This window comes from Culex quinquefasciatus, chromosome 3 (genome assembly GCF_015732765.1).
Source record: "Culex quinquefasciatus strain JHB chromosome 3, VPISU_Cqui_1.0_pri_paternal, whole genome shotgun sequence".
Taxonomy (NCBI): Eukaryota; Metazoa; Arthropoda; class Insecta; order Diptera; family Culicidae; genus Culex; species Culex quinquefasciatus.
The window spans coordinates 131,144,133-131,168,417 of NC_051863.1; the positions used below are offsets into that span (position 1 = coordinate 131,144,133).

At 45.0% G+C, this 24,285-nt stretch overlaps 6 protein-coding genes across 6 annotated transcripts; 3 read left to right on the top strand and 3 right to left on the bottom strand.

Moving 5' to 3' along the window:
• The first annotated feature begins 99 nt into the window (after nt 1-99).
• On the top strand, nt 100-12,934 carry LOC6051406 (zinc finger protein on ecdysone puffs). Its single transcript, XM_038262006.1, has 6 exons — nt 100-284; nt 447-752; nt 1,389-1,445; nt 2,829-3,415; nt 10,889-11,420; nt 11,479-12,934. The coding sequence occupies exons 1-6, from the start codon at nt 273-275 to the stop codon at nt 12,706-12,708; spliced, it is 2,724 nt and encodes a 907-aa protein (XP_038117934.1). The 5' UTR covers nt 100-272; the 3' UTR covers nt 12,709-12,934.
• Nucleotides 5,316-6,497, top strand: LOC119769465. The gene is made up of 2 exons (XM_038262008.1): nt 5,316-5,548; nt 5,618-6,497. Exon 2 carries the CDS (start codon nt 6,139-6,141, stop codon nt 6,442-6,444), a length of 306 nt encoding a protein of 101 aa, XP_038117936.1. The 5' UTR covers nt 5,316-5,548; nt 5,618-6,138; the 3' UTR covers nt 6,445-6,497.
• On the bottom strand, nt 6,499-8,947 carry LOC119769464. The gene is made up of 2 exons (XM_038262007.1): nt 8,383-8,947; nt 6,499-8,292 (listed from the first exon to the last, which is right to left on the bottom strand). The coding sequence occupies exons 1-2, from the start codon at nt 8,478-8,480 to the stop codon at nt 7,848-7,850; spliced, it is 543 nt and encodes a 180-aa protein (XP_038117935.1). The 5' UTR covers nt 8,481-8,947; the 3' UTR covers nt 6,499-7,847.
• A 48-nt stretch (nt 12,935-12,982) lies between the features above and the next one.
• LOC6051407 (U3 small nucleolar ribonucleoprotein protein IMP3) lies at nt 12,983-13,696 on the bottom strand. The gene is made up of 2 exons (XM_001867817.2): nt 13,493-13,696; nt 12,983-13,430 (listed from the first exon to the last, which is right to left on the bottom strand). Exons 1-2 carry the CDS (start codon nt 13,627-13,629, stop codon nt 13,022-13,024), a joined length of 546 nt encoding a protein of 181 aa, XP_001867852.2. The 5' UTR covers nt 13,630-13,696; the 3' UTR covers nt 12,983-13,021.
• A 4,280-nt stretch (nt 13,697-17,976) lies between these two features.
• Nucleotides 17,977-19,721, top strand: LOC6051411 (alpha-amylase I). The gene is made up of 2 exons (XM_001867818.2): nt 17,977-18,862; nt 18,916-19,721. Exons 1-2 carry the CDS (start codon nt 17,991-17,993, stop codon nt 19,643-19,645), a joined length of 1,602 nt encoding a protein of 533 aa, XP_001867853.2. The 5' UTR covers nt 17,977-17,990; the 3' UTR covers nt 19,646-19,721.
• Nucleotides 19,661-21,799, bottom strand: LOC6051412 (glycine-rich cell wall structural protein 1.8). The gene has a single exon (XM_038264975.1). It carries the CDS (start codon nt 21,700-21,702, stop codon nt 19,729-19,731), a length of 1,974 nt encoding a protein of 657 aa, XP_038120903.1. The 5' UTR covers nt 21,703-21,799; the 3' UTR covers nt 19,661-19,728.
• Between the last annotated feature and the right edge of the window lie 2,486 nt (nt 21,800-24,285).

The following is a 24,285-nucleotide window of genomic DNA, read 5'->3' on the forward strand; positions in this document are numbered from 1 at the left end:
TCGTTTGGTAGCCTGTGGCACTTTTCACAATCTACCCCCTGGTTGACAGCTGTCAACTTTGGTTTTGGGATCTTCTTCGCCGCCGCGCCGCGATGCTTTGAAAATTTGCCGAACTTTTCCGAGGCACGGCAGCCATTTCTGTGGGAGCGTTTTATTTGCGATAAAATCGTTGCAAAAACTTACTAAATTCAAGGAAAAACTAGCGCAAAGTGTGTCCCAGTTGGCAAGCTACAAAAAGTGATAGTTTTCAAGGTTCGCACCGCGCTTTCGGGATGGTTTTCCAGGTAAATAAAGTTTTTCGGGTGCTAAACCACCCGGTCGACGCCATCTTTGGTAGAAAAAAAGTGTTGGCCTTCGTGGAGGCGCGCGTCGAAACGAACGGGAACCGGCCGAGTAGGCGTAGCGGTTTTTCAAAACAGTTTATTTTTTCGTTTGCTTCTTTCTAGCCGAATTATCGTTCCGGCCAGATGAACCGTGGCGGGGGTCGCGGAGGGTACTCCCACAGCCGGGGAGGTTCCCGCGGGGGTAGCTCGTACCGCGGAGGCGGTGGTGGAGGTTATCATCACGGCGGCAGCTATAATGATCGGGACAATTCGCGGAATCGGTACAGCGGTGGTGGGGGCGGAGGGAACAGCAGCTCGTACAACGATAACCGCTCGTCCCGGTACGACAACAACCGGTACTCGCGACAGGACACGCGCCCCGGAAGTGGAGGGGGCGGCGGACACTACAAGCGGAACGATTCGTACAAGGTTGGTTGCTGTTGCGGGAAAGTTGTTACGCAATTGAAAACATATCGATTTGGAGTGAGGGCGAAATGCATTTCCCAAACACCGACGTCGTAATCAAGTAGCCTCGGGAGCAAAGATGCAGTGGCTGGGCAGACAAATAAGAGCCAAGTCATTGTAGAAGTACGCAGCCAGTTCCATTTACCACGATTGATGCTCCAACTGGAAATAGAGGACAGCAGAGATGTTCGTGAAATCCTGGAAATACCCGGATTTTGTCTGATAGGCCGGCTGTGACCAGACAACACCATATTGGATGGTGCCAAACATACAACAGAAGCCGTGCAATGTTATAAAAATCATTGATAAAACCGAAAACCACCTTAATCAAAGAGTTATGTATTGGTGTTGCAAACGCATTAACCATGTTTCAGAATTTTGATCCATAAATCTATAAAGGCGATCAGAGGAGAAACGATCAGAAAAATAGCAGGGAAGTGGAATGCTTTCAGGTTAGATCAGTGAGAGCAACAAAGTGAACATTCAACGAGTTGTTAAAGTATTGGAAAGGGCTTTGATGCTTGAATGTGAAGTCCGTGTTTGGGAAATGCTGGTTTTGGAACAGTGAGACAACTTTTAATCAAGGAATATTTTCCTCAGGATAACCGGGATCGTCGCTCGCCGGACCGGAAGCGCCCTCGCGCGGACCATTCGCAGGTAATTGCGCCCCACTATCTAGTAGGTATCATCTATTGCGTTTGCCGAGTGCAAACAGAAACAAAACAACCAGTACTGATTTCTTTAAGATTTACCCTCGTTAACACTCAGCAAAAGAAAAGAATCTGTCCTATTAATTTGCCAATCGATTTACCCTTCTATGCTAATCTATTTTTTCTGTTTACTGTACCTTCTCAAAAATCCATAATTGAAAACCAATCCCACTAGAAGAGAATTAGAACACAGATAGTATGAACTATTTTCACACACACGCTTCCTCTATGCAAGCCATGAAAGCCTGAGAGAGCGACCTGAAAGATGCGATAGAAGGCTTCTCTGAAGCGAAAACGCGTTTTCGGTGAAATCAAACCACTAAAAAGAGAGAGAGAGCTGGAGGAAGTTTTGTTTCAGAGCACGAACGCGCGATCAACTCCGGAAGTTGCTGTCACTGGAAGAAGAATCAAGTTGTAGACGGAAGCCGGAATCTTCCGGTTGCGTCAGGTTTTATCTTCAAGGGGTGTTGTTGCTCACGGAAGGACAAGTCGGCGAAGCTGCGTGCGTGAAGTGATCATTTGAACGATGCAAGATTTTTTTAACAAAGATTTTTACGAAAAGAGAGAGAGAGCGAAGCTGTAGGACGAGAGTGTCACGAATCCCGTTGCAATTGACGACGAACTCGAAGAGAGCAATCTCCCTGCCCGAGTCTAGTTTGTGTGTTGTCTCCTGCCTATCGAAAGATCATCATCGAGGGTTGTGTGTGGGCGCGAGAGAGCGAGCGAGAACGCGATAGAATTGTCCCGGAGAACCCGGAGCAAGACCAAGGTGTTGCAGTGCAGTGTGCATTCTCAGGGGGACGTGAAGCAAATCAACCAGAGCGAAATCATATTTTCCACCATTTGACAAGATCAAGAAACGAACTTTGCCGAACGGTGCACAGCAGACCGTTGTCTCTTTGTTTTCTTCTGCGTTGCGTGTTGGCCGAATCGGTCAAGTCGTCCGCCCTTGTAGAGCAAGCCAGCCGAAAGAGCTGCTTCTGCTGCTGCACATCCGGCGTTCCTACGAGTCTGTTTTAATCTTTAGCGAAATCAGAAACATATAAACTGCTACCAAAAAGCTCACATCTTAGCACCTCTACCACGAAACAAAAATACCAAAAATAAAATAAAAATCTATAAAATACCAAACCAACCTCAAACAATCCCATTGATACTAATTTCTCAACCTCAATCTTCATCAACTTTGAAATTTCTCCTGTATGTGAAATTACACGCGATATGACGACTTTGCGTCTGAAATCGTACGCTTCTACGTTGAATTTAACGCTGCAAACAACGGAACAACCACAAACAACAACACCAACTGAATACAACCAATCGCGCGCAGGGAGGCGGCCGGCGAGATTACAGTGCCGGAGGTGACGGCGGCAATTACCATCGTGGCCGCGACGGAAGCTCCTCCGGTCGGTACCATGACAGCTCGTCGTCCTACGACAAACGCAACAGCAGTGGCGGGGCCAGCGCCGGCAATGATCACCACTCGTCGTCGGGCGGCGGAGGAGGCTCGAGCGAACGGTTTGATAACCGCAGCAGCAGCCGGGGCCGCGGAGGAGGCGGAGTTGGCGGCGGTGACAAGTCGCGCGATTCGATGGGACCGCCGCGCTCGATGGGTCCGCCGAGGATTTCACGCGGCGGAAGCTCCAGCTCGCTGCGCAGTTCCGGCCCACGGTCGACGTTGCCGCCGCATCTGATGCGACGGGGGCCGGGTGGGCCACCGACCGGTATGCGGGGTGGTAGGCTAACGAGTCGTTTCAGGAGCGATGGGCGCCGGGGCGGCATCCTGACCAGCCGGTTCAACACACGGCGCGAGATTATGCCGATTCGGACGCGGCGGTTCCCGCCGGTGCGCCGAGACGGGGTGGGCAGCGGCCGGATCACGAAGCGCACGCTGGACACGACCGGGGTGTCGAAGAAGTAAGTACTCGGTTTAAACTTGAGCAATTCTCTACGAAATCGGTCTTTTTTCTTCAATTTTTATTTTTGTATTTTTTTATCCGGCTGAAACTTTTTTGGTGCCTTCGGTATGCCCAAAGAAGCCATTTTGCATCATTAGTTTGTCCATATAATTTTCCATACAAATTTGGCAGCTGTCCATACAAAAATGATATATAAAAATTCAAAAATCTGTATCTTTTGAAGGATTTTTTTGATCGATTTGGTGTCTTCGGCAAAGTTGTAGGTATGGATATGAACTACACTGAAAAAAAATGATACACGGTAAAAAAAATTTGGTGATTTTTTATTTAACTTTTTGTCAATAAAACTTGATTTGCAAAAAACACTTTTTTTTTTATTTTTGATATGTTTTAGGGGACATCAAATGCCAACTTTTCAGAAATTTCCAGGTTTTGCAAAAAATCTTTGAGCGCGTTATGATTTTTTGAATCAATACTGATTTTTTCAAAAAATCGAAAAATTGGTCGCAAAAATTTTTCTACTTCATTTTTTAATGTAAAATCAAATTAGCAATCGTACTTTAGTGAAATTTTGATAAAGTTCACCGTTTTCAAGTTATAGCCATTTTTATGTAACTTTTTTCAAAATAGTCGCAGTTTTTTATTTTTTTAAATTAGTGCACATGTTTGTCCACTTTTGAAAAAAATATTTTTGAAAAGCTGAGAAAATTCTCTATATTTTGCTCCATCGGACTTTGTTGATACGACCTTTAGTTGCTGAGATATTGCAATGCAAAAGTTTAAAAACAGGAAAATTGATGTTTTCTAAGTCTCACCCAAACAACCCACCATTTTTCAATGTCGATATCTCAGCAACTAATGGTCCGATTTTCAATGTTAAAATATGAAACATTTGTGAAATTTTCCGATCTTTTTTTTGAAAAATATTTGCAAAATTTTCAAATCAAGACTAACATTTTAAAAGGGCGTAATATTCAATGTTTGGCCTTTTTGAAATGTTAGTCTTGATTTGAAAATTTTGAAAATATTGTTTTCGAAAAGATCGGAAAATTTCACAAATGTTTCATATTTTAACATTGAAAATCGGACCATTAGTTGCTGAGATATCGACATTGAAAAATGGTGGGCTGTTTGGGTGAGACTTAGAAAACATCAATTTTCCTGTTTTTAAACCTTTGCATTGCAATATCTCAGCAACTAAAGGTCGTATCAACAAAGTCCGAAGAAGCAAAATATAGAGAATTTTTTCAGCTTTTCAAAAATATTTTTTTTAAAAGTGGACAAACATGTGCACTAATTTAAAAAAATAAAAAACTGCGACTATTTTGAAAAAGTTACATAAAAATGGCTATAACTTGAAAACGGTGAACTTTATCAAAATTTCACTAAAGTACTTTTTGATTGCAAATTCAATTTTACATCGAAAAATGAAGTTGAAAAATTTTTGCGACCAAAATTTCGATTTTTTGAAAAAATCAGTATTGATTAAAAAAATCATAACTCGGTCAATGATTTTTTGCACAACCTGGAAATTTCTGAAAAGTTGGCATTTTATGTCCTCTAAAACATATCAAAAAATAAAAAAAAATTAAAAATAGTGTTTTTTTGCAAATCAAGTTTTAGTTTTAAAAAGTTAAATAAAAAAATCACCAAATTTTTTTACCGTGTATTATTTTTTTCCAGTGTAGTCCGTATCCATACCTACAACTTTGCAGAAGACACCAAATCGATCAAAAAATTCCTTCAAAAGATACAGAATTTTGAATTTTTATACATCATTTTTGTATGGACAGCTGCCAAATTTGTATGGAAAATTATATGGACACACTAATGATGCAAAATGGCTTCTTTGGGCATACCAAAGGCACCAAAAAAGTTTCAGTCGGATTAAAAAATACAAAAAAAATCGAATGACCGAAATCCTAGAGAACTGCTCACTTGTTCCTTTTCGAAGAATCATCTTTGCGATTAATTTTACGTAGTAGGCCTGGCCGCTTTATGAATTGTAATTTTCGGAGCTATTTCATTTTGTTTTTCAATCAATCGACCTGCTAAACTATCCTGAAACTTTGGTAAAATCCGTACGACCGGTCCTGCGAATCACTGGTGGCCGCATCCGGAACCGTGTCGGGTAATATCAAATATCTTGGTTTTGAATGGGGATTGGGGAGTGTTCACGGGATGTCAATTACTCTTTCAGTCAGAAAACAGCACTAGTTCGACGAGAAGAGCGCAGCTTTTGCGGTGAAGCTGAAAGCCGCAACCGACGAGAACGTGGCACGATACAAATTAGCGCTGAAACAGCAGAAAACGGTCTTCAATACGTGTCGGGACGCCGGCAGCAGATTCTTTCTCATGGACAAAGGCGAGAGGTTGAATAGGTGGCAACAGTTCTTCAACGAGCACCTCATGGGCGATTCAGTGGCTTTGAAGCTGACCAAAACTTCCCGGCACCTGATCTGGAGACAGTCAAAAGGGAGGTCAGGCAGCTGAAGAACAACAGGACCGCTGGCGAAGATCGGTTACCCGGAGAACTCTTCAAATATGGTAGAGAGCAGTTGGGTAGGTCAATCCACTTGGTGATTTCGAAGGTCCGGATGGAGGAAAGGCTTCGTGCCGCGAGCCGACGTGTACAGGGACAACCTGATCGTAAACAAAAGCGAAGTGTTGGACAGGTGAAAGCAGTACTTCAACGAGCAACTCAACGGCGATGAAGCGAACATGGACGGCGTTGGAGTCAACCTTGGAGCGCCCGCAGCTGATGAACAGTTCCCAGCACCTGATCTGGAGATGGTGAAGAGGGAGATCAGGAAGCTGAAGAACAACATAGTTACCGGCAAGGATGGGTTACCCGGTAAGCTCTTCAAATATGGGGGAGAGAAACTGGCGAGGGTGCTTCACTGTGTGATTTCAAAGATCTGGGAGGTCGAGAAGCTACCGGAGGAATGGATGGATGGTGTCGTGTGTTCCATCTACAAAAAAGCCGATAAGCTAGACTGCGGAAACTACCGCGGCAATCAGGGCTGAGCTGTAGGTTAGTCGAGGTTAGTCGTCGACTAACAAGTTCTTTAACAAAAATGTCGCCCTCCTTAAACCATTTGGCGCCCTCAGCAGGGCCCAAGAGAAACTTTGCATTTTGCAAATTTGCCAAGTTGCCGATTTGTGCTGCGCCTTCTTGAAAAAGATAAAGCGCCCCCTCAGGAAGCCCCAGGGCGCCCAAAATGCCATTTTTGCAAATTAAAAAAAAAGAGCCTAAGGGCGGCATCACGGTTGTGGGGTCCTACCAGACGGGCTAGAGAGCGCGCTATCATGGATCAAATATTTTTACTCCGACAAATCCTCGAGAAATGTCGTCACCTGAAGACGGTGAAAGATGTCTACACCCGACTGCAGGTACAAGTAGGGCGTGTAGGAGAAGATCATGCACGAGAACGGCTTTCCCGGGAAGCTGATCAGAATGGTGAAATCAACAATGGACGTTGTCTGCCCCCGCTGAAATGGTAATTTCAGGAATCCTTTGGTGGTGAGGTTGAGGCGCCAGCTTCGTCGAAGTGTTGTATATGTGGTCCTCGTTAGGTTGATCCACACTTGTGGGAAACCTTTTGTCAGAACGCGCAATGGTTCGTGACTGGCTGGAGTTGATCCTTGGTCGGAATTCGGCGGAAGAAGACACAACACTCTCCTCCATCGAAACGTTCCTGATCAAGCGAAGAAGCAGTTTAACAGTGCGGCTCGCAGGGAAGTTCCGTCAGCTCAAACCAGCCGTCCAGATCAGCAATCGTCAACTTCCGGTCAAGATGAACAAGTTCTACCAACCTCTTCTGTCCAACCACCTCATCACTCTTCGGCGTCCAGCATCAGTTCTGGCATAGCCTACGGTGCTCTTCGGCTCCCGAGCATCTCTATTCCGGACTTTGACGGGGATATTTTGAAGTGGGTCTCGTTCTACGACATTTATTCCTCGCTTATCGACTCGAACCCGGAACTGTCTGACATTCAGAAGTTCCACTACCTGAAGCACGCGCTCGTGGGAAAAGCTGCCGAACACATCGCGAACCTCAAGGTTTCTGCTGACACCTACGACATCGCGATGGAGATTCTGACGGATCGGTACCAGAATCCGAAAGTTCTTGTCAAGTGTCACCTGAACTCTCTTTTCGCGATACCCAAGATAGAAGCTCAGTCTGTTGATTCTTTGTCAAGTTTAGTGGACAGTTTCCAGAAGAATATTGGTGTGCTGAAGAAGCTTGATGATTGCCGTGGTTTGCCTCTGGTACTCCTCCTCGGCGCGCATCTGTTGTAGACTACGCGAACTCCTCGTCACAATCCTCCAAGAACTGCTCGACGTCAAAGATTTCGGCCTGAGTAGCCGGACCCAGCTCCATCGACTCATCCGCCATCGTGTTCACAATCGCCCTCTGCCTTCACGATCAAATTGCCGGCTCGAAGGACCATGTACGAACTGGTGGCTCGCTTCCAACTTTGTCTCCGGACGCCCCGGAGTTCCGTGATCGGTTCCTACCGTAATTCCAGCAGACAGCGGCTAGCGGCGAAGTCCTCAGCGATGGCGGCTTTTCGGAGGCACAAAAGAAACTCAGCCCGTGGTGAAGTTTATCCGCTGTGGGTAACTTGGACCCGGCCGCGCTGGCCGAACTTGTTGAACGACGTGTCCCGGGTTGATCCTTGTGGAAACTTGGTGCGATGATTTGACCAGATGAATCCTTGTGGAAACCTTGGGCTCGATCGCCGTTGCGACGCAAGTTGGTACCGGTGCGGCACGTGTTACAGCTGGACCAGTCTATCCAACTGCGATCGATGTCGATTATCGTCCACAATCTCCGAGTTCGCAGGTTCTTTGACGATGAGTCGTACGACCTGTTGATTGACGATGATGGTGGTGTTGAGCGGGACTGGCAGCAGGTGTCGTTGTACACCGTGGCTGCGGGTTGTTGGCCATTCGTTCACTGGACTCCGTGGTGTTGCTGGTCGAGCACAGGAGGCCGTAACGACGGCGTAGGTTGTGGCTTGTGGGTGCAGATGGTGGAGTTTACCGTGGCGTACATCAGCTTGAACTCCTGACTTCGATGGCGCGTCCGCCATAGCAGCTACCTTTCTTGGAGCGAAGTCGACGTTGTAGGGGCCGGACGGACAGAAACTTTCTGCCCATCCGGCTCGAAGGACCATGTTCGATGCGCAGCGAAGAGCAGGCAAGAAGACTTCGTCCAGGACAGCAGCACTCGGGAGCGCCAGCAATTAAAAAACACCGCACAAGTTACAAAACAACGGTTTTTATTAACAAAAATTGTGGCCACTACCCGTTCGGGCCTGAATGCGAAGATGCACTGTCTGTTGTTGTTGTTGCCTCCTTGTGCGTATGGCACACAGAAATGAGACAGACACAACACACATATCTATCTATTGTCCACTCGACCTGCTGGTTGTAAGTCAGCTGCGAGTGGACTCTAGACTGGTCCAAAATAAACTATATTCACGCAAGGAGTGCGCGAACAGACGGGTCACGATGCAGCGTGAAGATTTCGGGAGCGATGTCAAACCCGATCGAATCGTGCAAGGGACTGCGACAAGGCGACGGTATCTCCGGCCTCTGTTTCAACATTGGGCTTGAAGGTGTCATGAAACGGGCGGGCTTCAACATGCGGGCACGATTATCAACCGGTCCAGCCAGTTCATCTGCTATGCCGACGACATGGACATTGTCGGCAGAACGTTCGAGGAGGTGGCTAGGAGGTACACCGAATTGAAGCGGGAAGCGGATAAGGTTGGATTGAAGGTGAATGTTGCGAAGACGATCTATCTGCTGACAGGAGGAACCGAGTCCCTTAGGGCTGGCATAAGACCGAGCGTGAAAGTCGACGGGGACGAGGTCGTGGAGGATTTTGTATACCTCGGATCGTTGGTGACGTCGGACAACAACTGCAGCAGAGAAATTCGGAGGCGCATCATCACCGGTGGTCGTGCCTACTATGGACTCCACAAGACCTTACGGTCTGGTCACCTTTCCCGGCGTACAAAGTGCACCATGTACGAAACGCTGATAAGACCCGTCGTCCTCTACAGGCACGAGACGTGGACGATGCTCGAGGAGGACCTGCGAGCGCTTGATGTTTTCGAACGGCGAGTGCTTAAGACGACGTAAGAACAATGTGTGGCGGAGAAAGATGAACCACGAGCTGGCGCAACTCTACGGCAAGCCAAGTATTCGGAAGGTCGCCAAGGCTGGCCGAATCCGGTGGGCCGGACGCGCTGGATGCGCGCCAACCGAACCGGGCAATAAATCCGGTGAAGTTGATGTTCAATTCGGAACCGGTTGAAACGCGGCGGAGGGGGGGGGCGCAACGTGCACGGTTAAACCAAGTGAAGGAAGATCTGGAAAGTGTGGGAGTTCCGAGTCGGAATTGGAGAGAAGCAGCCCAGAACCGCGAGATGGCAACGCATCCTGAGACAGCTCATGACCCGCAGGTTGTCCGAGCAGCAAAAGTAAAGTAAGGACGTGTAGGACTTGGCATGAATACGACGAAGACAAAGTACATGAGAGGAAGGGGATCGAAGGACGTCGGCTCCCCAAATCTCACCCCTCTAACTATGGACAGTGATGTGTTGGAGGAGGTGAGCGAGTTCGTGTACTTGGGATCGCTGGTAACCGCCGACAACGACACCAGTAAAGAGATGCGGACTCGTATTTTTTGCTGGGAATCGTACCTACTTCGGACGACGGAAGACCCTTACATCGGATCGAGTGCAACGCCGCACGAAGCTGACGATGTACAAAACACTGATTCGACCGGTAGTCCTCTATGGCCAGACCTGGACGATGCGGCAGGAAGACGAACGTGCCCTTGGAGTTTTCGATCGAATCCGCGTGCAAGGTGGGGAGATCAAGTGAATGGTGATATCCGGAAGATCTGTAATAAAAAATTGTAGGGTAGCAGCTCAAGATCGAGAAGGATGGATGTGTATTTGGTGCACTATGCTGATTGGTATGGTTCGAAGAGCGTCTATCGACACGAAAGGCACGGTTCGCAACAGGTAAGTTCAACTAGTTGGGATCGCTGGTAACTGCCGACAATGACACCAGCCTCGAGATCCAGACTCACGAAGTATGAACCATGAACTGCACGCTTTGCTGGGAAATCCCTAGCGAGAATCGGGACTCTCCTATAGGCCGACCTCGTCGTGAGAATGATCGAAGTGTGAGGTGTTTAATACTGGTATGATAAATACGGTTCCGGAGCCGGTCTTAAGGTTCGTGCCACTTTACCCAACGTTCCAGGATAGTTTTGCAAGACGACTGATTGAAAAATATAATTAAATAGTTTATTATCTGGTGAGAATTTGGATCTACCTGGCGTAAAAATGAAGCTTTGTCGCATTTCCATGGTCAGCGAAAAACCATGTTTCAGTAAATTGTATACCTATTTCATGAACACCTTTCTCCCCCCGCAACTCGCAGGGCCCTCATCAAGCGCGCCCTCGCGGCCGCCAAGGAGCTGGACGACGATGATCAGACGACCGAGAACGAAGGCGAGGAGGACGACGAAGAGGAGGAGGAGGAGGAAGAGGACGTTGATGACGACAAGGACACCACGGTTGCCGATGGCGAGGACTCCAAGCAGGATCTGGAGGACAGCGAGGAGGAGCCGGAAGACGCGGACAAGGAGGTGTCCGAGAAGGCGGACAAGTCCCAGGACGGGGGTGGTGACGGGGAAGAGGGTGGGGACGAGGAAAAAGAAGGGGGCGGAGTGGCTGAAAAGGCGGACAAGTCGGAAGAGGTTGGCGAGGGGGACGAGGAGAAGAAGGACGCTCCGGCTACGCCGAAGAAGGTGGCCGCTGCTAAGAAGGTCGTTAAGGCTAAAGGGTCACCCGCGAGCGAGGATGGTGGGGATAAGAAGAAGAAGGACACCCGGATTACCACCAAGTACCGGAACTCGTCGTACATCAAGCTGAGCTGCTGTCACTGCGGAACCAAGTGTATTCACTTTAAGGTAAGCTTGTTGGATGGTGTTTGTTTTGCTGGGATATTAATCGTAACTTGCATTGTAGGAGTATCAAAACCATCTGTTCCGTGGACTGCACAAGGCCGCCATGCGTCGACTGGCCGGCAAGACCCGCGACAAGCTGATGGAGATGCGCCAGAAGCAGCGCGTTGCCCAGAAGGAGGAGGACGAAAAGGTGGACGCCGATAGCGAGCAAAAGTCGTCGTACTGTCCGCTGTGTCAGCTCAACTTCCGTCAGCCCAAGGCGGTCCACCAGAAGTCCGACGGTCACAAGGAAATGAAGCGGTTCCTGATGCCGTACTGCGCGACGTGCAAGATCGGCTTCAAGAGTCCGATGGCGTACGAGGCGCACCGTTGCTCGCTGGAACATCTCAAGTTTAAGGCCCGCGTCGAGCGGTACGCGGCAGCCGCCAAGGAAGACGAGGACGCCGGAACGGAAATCGACCTGGAGAACTTTACCACGGTTGATGAGGTGGGCAACGTTGACGAACCGACTATCGACACCGGCAAGGATAACGCTTCGACGCCCAAGAAGGATGGATCCGCCGGGCGGCCGGGAACTGACGACGATGAGGACGACAGTGATGGCGTTGACGATGACACGGTCATCATTGGGGCGGAGCATGTCAAGAAGGTGGAGGTGCAGTACTGTGACCTGTGCAACATGTACCTGCCCCGGCGCGACGATCCGGAGAAGATGCTGAAGGCTCACTGCAAGAACCGGGCCCATCTGCGGTTGTACATCCGCCAGCGCGAGGACAAGAAGCTGCGAATGCGCGCCGAACGCATCCACAAGAAAAAGCTGACCGACGCCAAGGCTAAAAAGGACGCCAAAAAGGGCGACGCATCGGTCACGTCGGAAGCGGATTCCAGTGAAAAGGCGGACGCCTCAGCCAAATCGGACAAAAAGGGCGACGACTCGGAAAAGAAGGAGGAAACCGCCAACGAGGACCAGCTGTGGGAGGTGGTCGACAACGATCTGGGCGATCTGCTGCGCGAGGTCAGCAATCCGACCGAGGACGCCGAAGAAGAGGAAGACGAAGAGAAGGCCAGCTCGGAGCGGTACGACAAGTTCAAGCACACGGAAAAGAACGGCGTCGAGCCGGCCAGCAGCAGCAGCGTTGTTGCGGATGACGACGTGGTGGAAGTTCCGGTCACACCTGCATCGGCAAACACGGAAAAGAAAGCGGGCTCCGCAACGGTCAAGAAGGCCACCAACGGCGATGCCAACGGTGGCGCGGCCGCCGCAGAGAAGGAAGTCAAGGCCGATGCTTAAGAGTAGTCATCATGTGTGTTTGCACGCTCTGACAAAGTTTTCATTGTGTAACACAAGTGTTTTAATTTTTAAATTTCCAACATACCTTTACTACATAGACGTTGCAGCCGGCGCGCTCCTGGGTAGGCAAAACGGCACGAATACCCAGTTTAAAATAAACATTAAAGTGTTGTCGAGCAAAGTTCAGCTAAAACTTCACAACTGAAATAAATGATAATAAAAAGTAGGCCGACTAGTTCACATTATTAGAAAGAAATTCAAACTTTTATTAAAATTTAAACACATTTATTAAATACTCCCCCCGGCGACCCCCTCACAGCTCAAAATCATCCCTCATGTCGTTATACTCCAGCACGTGCTTCCGGATGGCCGATCCGTCCACCCACGTCACAAAGTCCTCCAACGTCCTAGGCACCAGAAAAGCCGGATCCTTCACCACTTCCGCACCCACCCGCACGTGCCCATGCTCGATCAGCTGCGTGGCCTGCGAGATGTTCTCGGCCATCTTACTGCGCAGCAGCACCACCGGAAGTCGCCGCCGGCAAAAGCTCGAAGCGCTCAGCTTGCTGGCGTTTTCCAGGTCCCACTTGGTCGCGATCAGGCCCATCACGTACAGCTTCTCCAGCAGCAGCGCGCTCATCTCCGTCCGGAACGGATGCCGGGCGTCGATTTCCGCAATCTTCCCCGCCAGCTCACGGATGTTGCGGGACAGTTTGTTGTAGCTGGAAAGGGGTCGGAATCAGTTGGAATTCCCTACTTCATTAAACTCATTTAAGATACTCACGTAGTGTAATCCTCTCGCTTTTGGACGTTGTACTTTCGCATCACCTTCACCTCGTTCAGATTGTTTGTTTCCTTCCAGTTGAAGAAGTCCACCTTCTTGAGCAGTTTCTGCTCGTGGAATTTGAGTTTTCGAACCATTTTGACGAAAAAAGGTGTAAAATAATCACAAGGTTTACAAATCGAATTGAACTCGCGAGTCGCTCTGGCACAAGATGTAAACAATACCACGCTGTGTGGATCGTGTGGATAACGGTTCTGACAGTTGTCGAATTGTTCACAGTTGATCTGAGAAATGTAGGGGTCGTTCGAAAATTCCTCGATCTTGTCTTGGATTGTAAAATTGAAAAATTGTAAAAAAAATAAAATTCAAATAAATACCAATACTAAGCAAGGTTCTAAGTACCTTAAGAAGCAGTTTTTGACAAACTTTGTAAAGTTTTAAAAGTTTGTAAACTATGATTAGATTTTTTTTTGTAAATTGCATTATTTTATTACACTCAGACCCCGATGGTTTGACACCAACTGTTGTCAAACGAACGGGGTCACTTTTTAGTTTAACACCCCTTTTACACACTCCACCAAACGTTTGTTTTGATAGTGTGCGTGAGCGCCGTGTAAAAAGTGACAGTTCGTCACTTTTTAGTTTGACTTTGACCAACCAACGGGGTACTAACTAAAAAAGTGTCAAACGAAAAAGTGACCAACCACCGGGGGTTGAGTGTACAAGAAACCTTTTTTTTTTCATTAAATTATTTCCATTTCTCCAATAACCCACTGAGAATTTTGGCTCGAGCCTCGAGTCGATCTGGCTACAATTGACCAAATTTGATGCTTCCGGTTGCAAAAGATCCAGATTTGTCTATATTTTTAACTGTCAGATGGGGGACAGATATGGTCAATTTTTACCAGAGATATTCCGGATTCCGTTGGGGTACCTCGGCCCTCCTATCCAGATTTCTAAGCAAAGATGGCGTCATGAACGGTGCTCGCCCGAAATGTCAAAATCACGCAGTGGTCCCAATATTACAAAAAAAGCACTGCGCTATTTTGACATTTCGGGCGCCATCTTAGCTTAAAAATCTGGATATGGGTATTTAATCAATAATACAAAAACTTTTCGACTGAACAATGTCGGAAATGATACAAAACATCAAGGAATCATCCTAATACATTATGTGTGTGTGTGTGTGTGGTCCAATCCAATATCCGCTAACCGGTAGCGAAATTATGGGAAAGTATAATTTGTATCAGACTTTGTATATGCCGAATGCTCGCTTGGGGAGGGAAACTGGAAACCATTTTGATTTATGCGCCGGTATTTGTAGCATAAAAATTCGTGCAAAAAATCTTATGCACCTGGGTGTACAGATTATGGAGTAAAAGATGATCGAATTGTTCACCTAGCGCTCACATGTGTTTCGGGACCAAGTTGCCTGCGGGTATGGGGATCATACATACATACGTACATACATACATACATACAGACTTTGTATATGCCGAATGCTGATACAACTTATCTCAGTCCCGGGTATTAGGTAGTGATAGCCCTCGCGCTGCTTCCAACAACCCATTTCAGAATGGCAGAGTTCCTAGCGGCCCAATTTCGAGGTCGTTGGGCATTGTCCGACCCGCCTTAACATAGAAGCAAGCACCAGACGGATCCTTGATCTATCTTAAGACTCCCAATCCCTTCTGGCAAATCAGGGATCAGAGCGTATTTAATATGAGAAGTATAGCAACATTTTTTATAACCTTCAGATGGCCGACTGGTCAGAGTCCCAGACACATCAATCCAAAGGTGTGAGTTCAAATCCCACCTGATTCTGTTTCGTTTTTGTTCATATTCAAAGTTCCAATTCCTGATTCCAAATTTCAAAGGTACCGACCGTGATTTGATCCCTGAACCTTCTGCTTGTGAGGCAGAAGCCGTAACCATTAAGCCACGGAGCCGATACAAGGAATCATCCTAATACATTATCCTACAAAAATAACTGACAAATCTCGATATTTTGCAACCGGAAGCATCTTAGGAAGCATCCAATTTGGTAAATTCTATCAAAAGTCATAGGATGTTTAAGAAAAAAAATAGGGGTCAAATGACTACCCGAGCGTTTGAGTGTTAAAAATGGTTTTTTAGACGGGTTTTCTATAATTTAGTGTCAAACATTTCATTTAACACTTGTATTGTTGTATTTTTTGGGGCGTTATGGAACAAAATCGTCTAATAACCCAAATAGGTTTAACATTTAATGTTCTGTAACATTGATGACATTGATAAAATAAATTCTATCTATATATAATTTAAATTAAATCTGGAGCTTTTTTGGCAAATCAATTTCATGTTTTTTCGTGTGCGTTTTTAAACCGCATCGTGGAATTATTCAAAAACACCCAAAAAGTAAAAAACAAAATGGACATTTAAAAAAATCTCTAGAAATATTGTGCAAAGGGTAAGGCCGCACAATGTCCATTTACTTTTCTTCAAACCAATTTTTTCCTGTTAAAAACATTTAAAAATATTTTTTGCAGTTCCGTCGTGAAACTACTTACTTTTCCTGTCATTCTTGAACGACGAAATAGCTTACTTTTCTGTACCAAAAATAACAGAATCGAATAGCAACACTTTTCAAAATAAATGCTAAAAAGTTCTACTTTTCAGCACTGAAATGGGTGCTGAAAAGTTGAACTTTTCAGCACTTGTTTCGAAAAGTAACACTTTTCAACTTTTTTTTGATTCAAACGATTTATTGACAAAATACATGAAAATTTGACATAAAATTTCACTCAATGGGTGTTTTTCGGAATAGCAAAAAATGTTGTATGGAACTCGTTGCAAAACTTGATTTTTTCAGCACTCTTCGTATTTATCCAACTCGGTGAACCTCGTTGGATAAATGTACGACTCGTGCTGAAAAATTCCTCTTTTTGCAACTTGTTGCATAAACTACTATTAAAAACCTTTTTTGATTTCAAATTTTATATTGAAAAGTACGTTTGCTTTTTTGATAAAGTGTACCACTTTCAAATTGTATCTATTTAAAAAAATATTTTTTTTCTCTGATAAAATACAAAATATGTGTGAAAATTCTTAACTACTTATTTTTAGCATTTATGATCCATTTTTTAGTTTCTGAGATACAGACAACGAATAATATTTAGAAAGAGTATTTTGTTTGCTAACTTTTAATAAAAGTCCTTGAAAAAAAAGATTTTTTGTGACATTGAAAATTAGATCCACATTTTCCAAGAAATCATCAAAAAATCATCAATGATAAAATGAGGTCCTTAATTCTTACATTATCTTTATATCATTTTTTGCTAAATTTCAATGTTGGCAAAACTAAAAGAAAGGACTTATAAACAATGTTCAAAAATAAACTTTAGAATCTTTTACCATCCTTTTAAATTTCATGAGATGACGGTTGGCACTTTTCCAGATTTGATACGAAAATTTAAAGCAAAAAAAAATGGAACAAAAAAACAACGGTACACTTAACCCTCTACCGCCCAAAATTTTTTTTCGATAATTTTTATTTTTCCCTTGTTTAGGAGGTCATTTTGTACAACTTTTGTTCTACGAAAAACTTCACACCTCTTGTTTTATGTTTTGCTTGTTTTATTTTTAGTATTTTAATTTTTATTTATCTTGTTTAGTTTATACATGTTTTTGGTAGTATTTGGCCTATAATAACACACCTTCTATCATTACATTTCGCATATCTAACTTTTTCATGTTTTTGCAGTACCTTTTTTAAATTTTTTGCTTGTTTTTCACATTTTGTGCTATAGAATGGCACCACTATCATTCGAAGTGTTAAAAAATGCATAGAGGCATAGTCTGAGACGCTACAAAAATTACTGCATACTTATTTTTACTTAAAATATAGGAAATGTTAGTAAAAAACACAGCCAAAGTTGACCCCTAAAAAAATTACATTTTTAAAAACATTGGCAAAGTCACATAAAACAAGTAAAACTTCCAACCCTAAAATTTTAAGAGTTCTTCTTTCCAATGCATTTTAAAGATCAAAAATTGGTTGAAATATTGATTTTTGGCGATTTTTCAGATCGAAGCCCGTCTAAAGGCGGGGTTAGGTTGTAGAAGGTTAATTTACAATTAATTAAATTACTTATGTGATTTTTTCATTCAAATATTTATCTTTTGAACATTTTCTGAGCAAACACCTGATCACAACTTTAATTTTTTTTTGTGATCGGAAAATTCCACGCAAAATAGCTAATTTTATTTTAGAACAAACCGATCGAACAAAATCTACAAAACTGTCCTTAAATTTTTAAGAAATATTTTCAACAGCATTGGTAAAGATCAAAATATTTACTTTTTAAACAGGTAATTTTCCACGGGACTTCATTGTTATTGTACATTAACAATTCACAGTTTTGTTTAATGAACATTTTCTACGAGTTGAATAATGCATTAATTGCTAGAAATATAAAAGACTGTTCCGCCATATCGCACATCAGTACACAGTACCACAATGAACCTGTTAGTTGTTCTTTGCATCATATTCGCCATCACTCAGGCTCAAATTATTCCAAAAGAGCTTGATACCAACCATGCGAAATCATTTCGCCCCAACATTCTAGCGAATCTTCTAGAAGGACTCAAAAATATCTGGAAGAATTCGTCTTCAGGCTCAAGGAATCAACCGTACTTCATCCCCGGCCGAACCGGTATCGTACATCTGTTTGAATGGAAATTTGAAGACATTGCGTTGGAATGCGAACGAGTTCTGGGACCGGCCGGATATGGTGGCGTTCAGGTGTCCCCGGTCAACGAGTATTTGGTTGCGGAAAACCGACCCTGGTGGGAACGATACCAGCCGATTTCGTTCAAGATCAACTCACGTTCCGGAGATGAACAACAGTTTTCGGACATGATCAAGCGATGTCTGCGGGTCGGGGTGAGAGTGTATGTGGACGTAGTGGTCAACCACATGGCGGCTCCCGGAGCAACGTCTCCTCTTCGGGGAACGGCCGGGTCGGCTTGTGACCCGGCGGCAAGAGAGTACCCGGCGGTTCCGTTCAATAGGAGTCACTTTCACGCGGATTGCATGATCACGAACTATAATAACGCCACCAATGTGAGGGACTGTGCACTGGTTTCGCTTCCTGATCTGGATCAGTCAATTCCGCACGTTAGAAAGGTGATCGTAGAATTTTTGAATCACCTGATTGGCCTCGGAGTGGCCGGATTCCGTATGGACGCTTGCAAGCACATGTGGCCACAAGATCTGGAAGCAATTTATAACGAATTGGATTCACTCAATCCGTTGTTCTTGTTTCCGCCGTTTGCCAAACCGTTCATCTACCAAGAAGTAATCGATCTTGGAGGTGAAGGAGTCTCTGTGTAAGTATTAGAATGAGTAATGTCTCAATGTTTTTCAAGAATTTCATCCACAGCAATGAATACACTGGCTTGGGAGTCGTCACCGAGTTCAAATGGTGTCTCCTTATTGGAGAAATATTTGGTGGACAGAAAGAAGCAAGCGCTTTGCAGACATTGACAAAGGGTGGATCTTCAGGAACTTTGATGCCGTCTGCTCAGGCACTGGTGTTTGTAGACAACCACGACAATCAACGCGGTCATGGAGCAGGAGGGGATACCATTCTTACATACAAGAGGAAATCTCAGTACGTCCAAGGGGTGGCTTTCACCCTGGCTACGGATTACGGAATTCCAAGGATTATGAGCTCGTACAATTTTACCAACTCTGATCAGGGACCCCCAGCAGACTCGCTGCAGGCTATTGATTCACCAGGTTTCGAGTCAGACGGTTCTTGCTCAAACGGGTGGATTTGCGAGCATCGTTGGCCAGAGATCAAAAGAATGATTCAGTTTAGAAAATATGTTCAAGAATCTACGCTGGATCACGTTCAAGCTAGTGATGTAACGTTTGCATTCTGCCGTGGAACTAAAGGATTTATAGCGTTCAACAACTCTCCAAACCCGGTGACCCGAACCTTTCACACGTGTTTGCATCGAGGACAGTACTGTGACATCATTTCTGGAGAAGTTTCAACTCAAAGAATCTGCACTGGACTTGTCATCAATGTTGATGCTAAAGGAGACGCTACCATAACTCTACCTCCAAACTCTGTGGTAGCGATCTACAGACGATCTAAACTCTAGATTCAAACATGTTCATGATGCAAATTACATTTATTAAAATATATTTGGTGGTGGCAATAACCGGGTCAGTTACTTAGACATTATCACTGGGAAATTCCTTTGGTTGCCGAACCTCCACCAACCGTTTGGATACTTTGTACTGGTTCCGCGCCTCGTTGAAAATCGTTTTGTTCACCGCTCACAACTGCTCCGCCAGATCCCGAAGAACTGCCAGATCCACTACTTTGAAGTCCAGATCCCGTAGATTGGAGTCGATCAACGGATAACCCTGCAGAATGTCCACCTCCGTCGACACCACTGCTTCCACTGCCACTACTTCCGAAAGTACCTGAACCACCAGCCGAACTTCCACTGGGTGTTCCATAGGAATAGCCACCGGTCCCTGAACTACCAGCGCCTAACCGTTGATGATCTCCACTCTGACCGTTAACTCCGAAGCCACCTCCGTAGGCACCATTCCCACGTGATCCTATCCCAACATTTGCATTGCCGCCATCATAATCGATCCCTTCACGTCTTGATCCTCCCAAACCTCGATGGCCTCCCGCTGAACCTGCGTTCTGACCTCGTCCATTGCCAATTAGGGAGTAATCCGGATCGTAATGACCATTTGCTCCAGATCGATTGATGCCGTCTGAAGATCCTCCTGTTGGACCTCCGGCACCATAACCCTGACCTCCAAAGCCTCTCGCTGCATTAGGATTTGCTAGGTTATGACCATGCACTCCAATTTGTCCTCCACCGGTTGTTGATCGCTGACCCAAGCCAGTTCCTGTAGAACCATCTCCCGTACGGCCTGCCAAACCTGAAGCCAACGTGCGATCGCCTGAACCAACTCCCACGTTGGTTCCAACTGAATTAAGTCCCTGTCCGAAACCACCAGTTGATCCGTGACCGGATGCAGCATCACCGTCAAACGCTCCTCCTCTTGTTCTCAAACCTGTTCCTGTTAGACCTGGAGTTCCTCCAGCTCTGGATAAGCCAGATCCAGGCCCAGCTGTTCCTACTCCTGATGCACCGACATTCCCTAACCCACCACCGCTGTAGGATGGATCGTGGTGTCCAACTCCATCGTGACCCAAACCTGAGTGTCCGTTGATGGCACCAGCATTGTTGATACCTCCGGAAGATCCCAATGTTGGGCGAGTTACACCACTTCCAACTCTGCCTCCGTCGTTCCCAAATGCACCTCCTCCATAACCTAGACCGTTTGGTCTTGCTAGGGTGCCTCCAGTCGGTTGAAACCCTATTCCAGGCCCAGCAACGTAAGCCAGATCATGGTTGCCACCGCCATTCCGGAACGCGTAGGACCCGTGCACGTTGCCACGTCCGTCGCTACCCTCCTGCCGGACGGAGTCCGGTGTACGATAGCCAAAATTGTACGATCTATCACCGGTTGCCGGTCCATCACCGTGGTGAATGGTACCCGCCGTCGGAGCTGGTGATCTGCTGTTGGCACCGTTGGGATCATGTATTCCACCGACACCGCTGGCTTCCGGATCGACGTACGAGTAACGATCGTCTCCAAAAGCATTCACCGACGGATCACCAAAGGGCGATCGTCTGCCAAGTCCATTGGGAACCGCAAGACTACCTCCAGTGGGCACAAATCCGATACCTGGACCGGCCCTGTATCGTAAGTCATGCCGTCCACCCGTTGGATCACGATACCAGTAATTACCGCGCACGTTACCACTCTGATCTGCCGCAGCTTGATGGAATGCATCTCCGGTGTTGTAGGAAAAGCCGTACGGTCTAGCGGTGGTGGACAAACCTCCGCCCACCTGTGGCCGGAAACCTCCAACGCCGGCGTTGTATCGCACGTTCACTAGTTTCCCGTCCGGAAGTAGCTGCGAGAACTGGCCACTGACTTCATTCGCGGCAGTTCCACTCTGTCTTGCACTGAATCCGCCGCCGGCACTGTATCCGTAATTGTACGATCCGTCGTTAAACCGCTGATAGTACGGGCCAGGTGTGGTAGACCACGTAGCTGAACATACTTCCAGGATCAACGTTAGGACAAATAGTGAAGCTAAAACTGAGTTCTTTTCTGACATGTTCACCACCGATAGTAACTTCTAATGACCGATATCCTGAATCAAACTTCCATGTAGGATGCTTCAATTTGAACAGTCCGGAACGAAATGCAACTTTGAGGGTTCTGATCTAGTGCTTTTATAAGCCCCCAAGTCCAAGTACGCAACCAGTCAAAAACATCTTGTGACGAAACTGCTACTACTAGCAGCTACTAACATGATGATATTCAATGCAACACCCATCACGATCTGCTCCACGATCGCGGTGCATCTTCCCTGGCGAAGATTCGATTCCGCTGACGAAAGGCTTGAAGAGATTTGTCACAATGTGACGACGGGCTGTGTCACACGCTTCACTGCCCCGGGGGTCGTCTAGTGAATCATGTACTATTAACCGAAGTAATAGAGTAGAAGATTTCTTCGTTAATCTTCTGAAACTATCTGGAATCTACTCTAAGCAAGAGGATCCAATTGTCTCTGGCTTGAATATAAGATCGGAAATGGAACATCTATCGATGATTAATCATAGTACTTCCACGGGATACCCCGAGATTCTATTAGCTTATCGAACCATGTAATTTGCGTTTCTGAACATGCTCGATACACGTTTTTGAACTTAAAAGTGCGGTTAAGTGGGAAGGACTATAAATCGATTAACTAATTATGGTGCTTTCAATATTTGGCCCCAGGAGATCCGGGAGTTTCTGCTGTAAAGTGATAAATCGTCTGGTTCTGGCAATAATTATTATTGTTTACCCTCAAATACAGACTCATTTCTTAGTATTGTTCTTCTCTACTCCCAATCAACTCAACAATAACAAGAAACATCCATTTGTCGACACCTGACAAATTGACTGTATGCTAATTTCGCCAGCACGTGCAACATTTGCATACGTGCATCTTCTTTATCGTAATGAGAAGCATTCGGCATTTCGATGTTTTTTTTTTCTTCTAATATGCTGCCGGGACAAGCGACGGATATTGAGATGTAAAACAGTTAGATGTAAAACGTGAGAATTCATATTTCGTACAGAAATAGTCAGTTGCATTTTGTTGCATTTTTCAAAACAATTATGAGCGCAACTTTTCATTTGAGTAACAGTTCAGACTGGATTATCCAAGGATTCGATCAACTAAAGTTCGATACCGTAAACTGGGGTCAATCGGGACACATGGGGCGAATTGGGACAGCAGTTTTAACCATGTTGGAGCACAATATTTTGATTTTTCTGGTTGGTTTCGGTTAGAACAGACTCAGACCAACAACATGTGTACATCTATTTCCAAATTTAAAAGCTTTAAGTGCTCTAAAAACTGCTGTCCCTATTCAGACTGAAGTCCCGATTCGCCCCAGATTACGGTAATGCTTTAATGAGGTATTAGATTACGGCAAACACACAAACAGTTTACCAAACTCGCAAACAAAGCTAAATGTATGCAGGCTGACGTTTCTGCAAACAAATGTAGACAAACAAACAAATCAGACCACGGTGTGTTTTTTAGAACAAGCTAATGATAAAAAAATCGATATGTCTGATATTTGGCACCGCGAAAGAAGGGCTCTATTCCGAAATTTTGCGGGGTATACCGAAATATTTCGTCGGGGGATCTAGAGCAACTTTTTTTTGAAGATTATTTTTCGATTTTATGGAATATTTGTTCAAGAAAGTCACAGAAAATCGGTGCATTCATGTTGATATCACTCAAACTTCTTATGAATATGCCTTGGGGACTCTAACCAACTACCTTTGACTAATATTTGACCTCCAATAAAAAAAAATCGAACCAAATTTACCAGATTTCTAACATTCTTTGAAATTACTTCAAAATCCAAGCTGGAAACCCCGATACGACCAAAAATAAATCTTTTATTTGTACAATTTGTCATGAAAATACAGCAACACATTTCCCGGATACTAATTTGAGCATCAAACAATGCAAAACATGGATTATTTAATAAATAAGCTGTTAAATTTCTTAATTTAATTACCTTTCACATTATGGGCACTGCATACTGAGTTTTGTAATGAATGCTATAAAATAATTTTCATGAATTTCGTCAAAACTTTTTAAAAATTTTATGTTTCAATAAAATATTATCATCATAAAAAATATCTTAGTAGGAAGTGCCCATCATGTGACGGGTAATTGAATTAAGAAATTTTGGAGAAAGGCACTATTAATTTCAGGAAATTGAGCATATCTCTGCTTATATCGAACCCAGAGTCCCCAATGCATATTCATTAAAAAATTGATTGATATCAACATGAATGCACCGATTTTCTGTGACTTTTTTGAACAAATCTCGGATGAGTTTTCAAAAAGCCGTAAGAGCCACTGTGACCTACGACACTAATATTCGTTTTTCTCAAAATTCAAACAAATTTATTTGTTTTAAGTTTAGGGCACTTGAAGAACGTGTAGATGAACAATCTTAAGCATTTTTGAAAATGATTTTTCGTAAGCACGTCGCTCACCGGTGCAAAAAAGGCTTTGTTTACCATTGGCTCTTAGGTCTTTTTGAAAACTAATCTGAGAAATATCCAATAAAATCGAAAAATAATCTTCAAAAAAAAAAGTTGCTCTAGACTCCCCGACGAAATA

Coding starts and splice junctions, on each gene's coding strand:
- LOC6051406 (XM_038262006.1), top strand. Junction 3,416..10,888: donor ACGACCGGGGTGTCGAAGAA/GTAAGTACTCGG, acceptor CGCAACTCGCAG/GGCCCTCATCAAGCGCGCCC. Junction 11,421..11,478: donor CCAAGTGTATTCACTTTAAG/GTAAGCTTGTTG, acceptor CTTGCATTGTAG/GAGTATCAAAACCATCTGTT.
- LOC119769465 (XM_038262008.1), top strand. CDS start 6,139: ATGGACGGCGTTGGAGTCAACCTTGGAGCGCCCGCAGCTGATGAACAG.
- LOC119769464 (XM_038262007.1), bottom strand. CDS start 8,480: ATGTACGCCACGGTAAACTCCACCATCTGCACCCACAAGCCACAACCT. Junction 8,293..8,382: donor CAGCAACACCACGGAGTCCA/GTGAACGAATGG, acceptor GTCAATCAACAG/GTCGTACGACTCATCGTCAA.
- LOC6051407 (XM_001867817.2), bottom strand. CDS start 13,629: ATGGTTCGAAAACTCAAATTCCACGAGCAGAAACTGCTCAAGAAGGTG. Junction 13,431..13,492: donor AAGCGAGAGGATTACACTAC/GTGAGTATCTTA, acceptor ACCCCTTTCCAG/CTACAACAAACTGTCCCGCA.
- LOC6051411 (XM_001867818.2), top strand. CDS start 17,991: ATGAACCTGTTAGTTGTTCTTTGCATCATATTCGCCATCACTCAGGCT. Junction 18,863..18,915: donor GGAGGTGAAGGAGTCTCTGT/GTAAGTATTAGA, acceptor TTTCATCCACAG/CAATGAATACACTGGCTTGG.
- LOC6051412 (XM_038264975.1), bottom strand. CDS start 21,702: ATGTCAGAAAAGAACTCAGTTTTAGCTTCACTATTTGTCCTAACGTTG.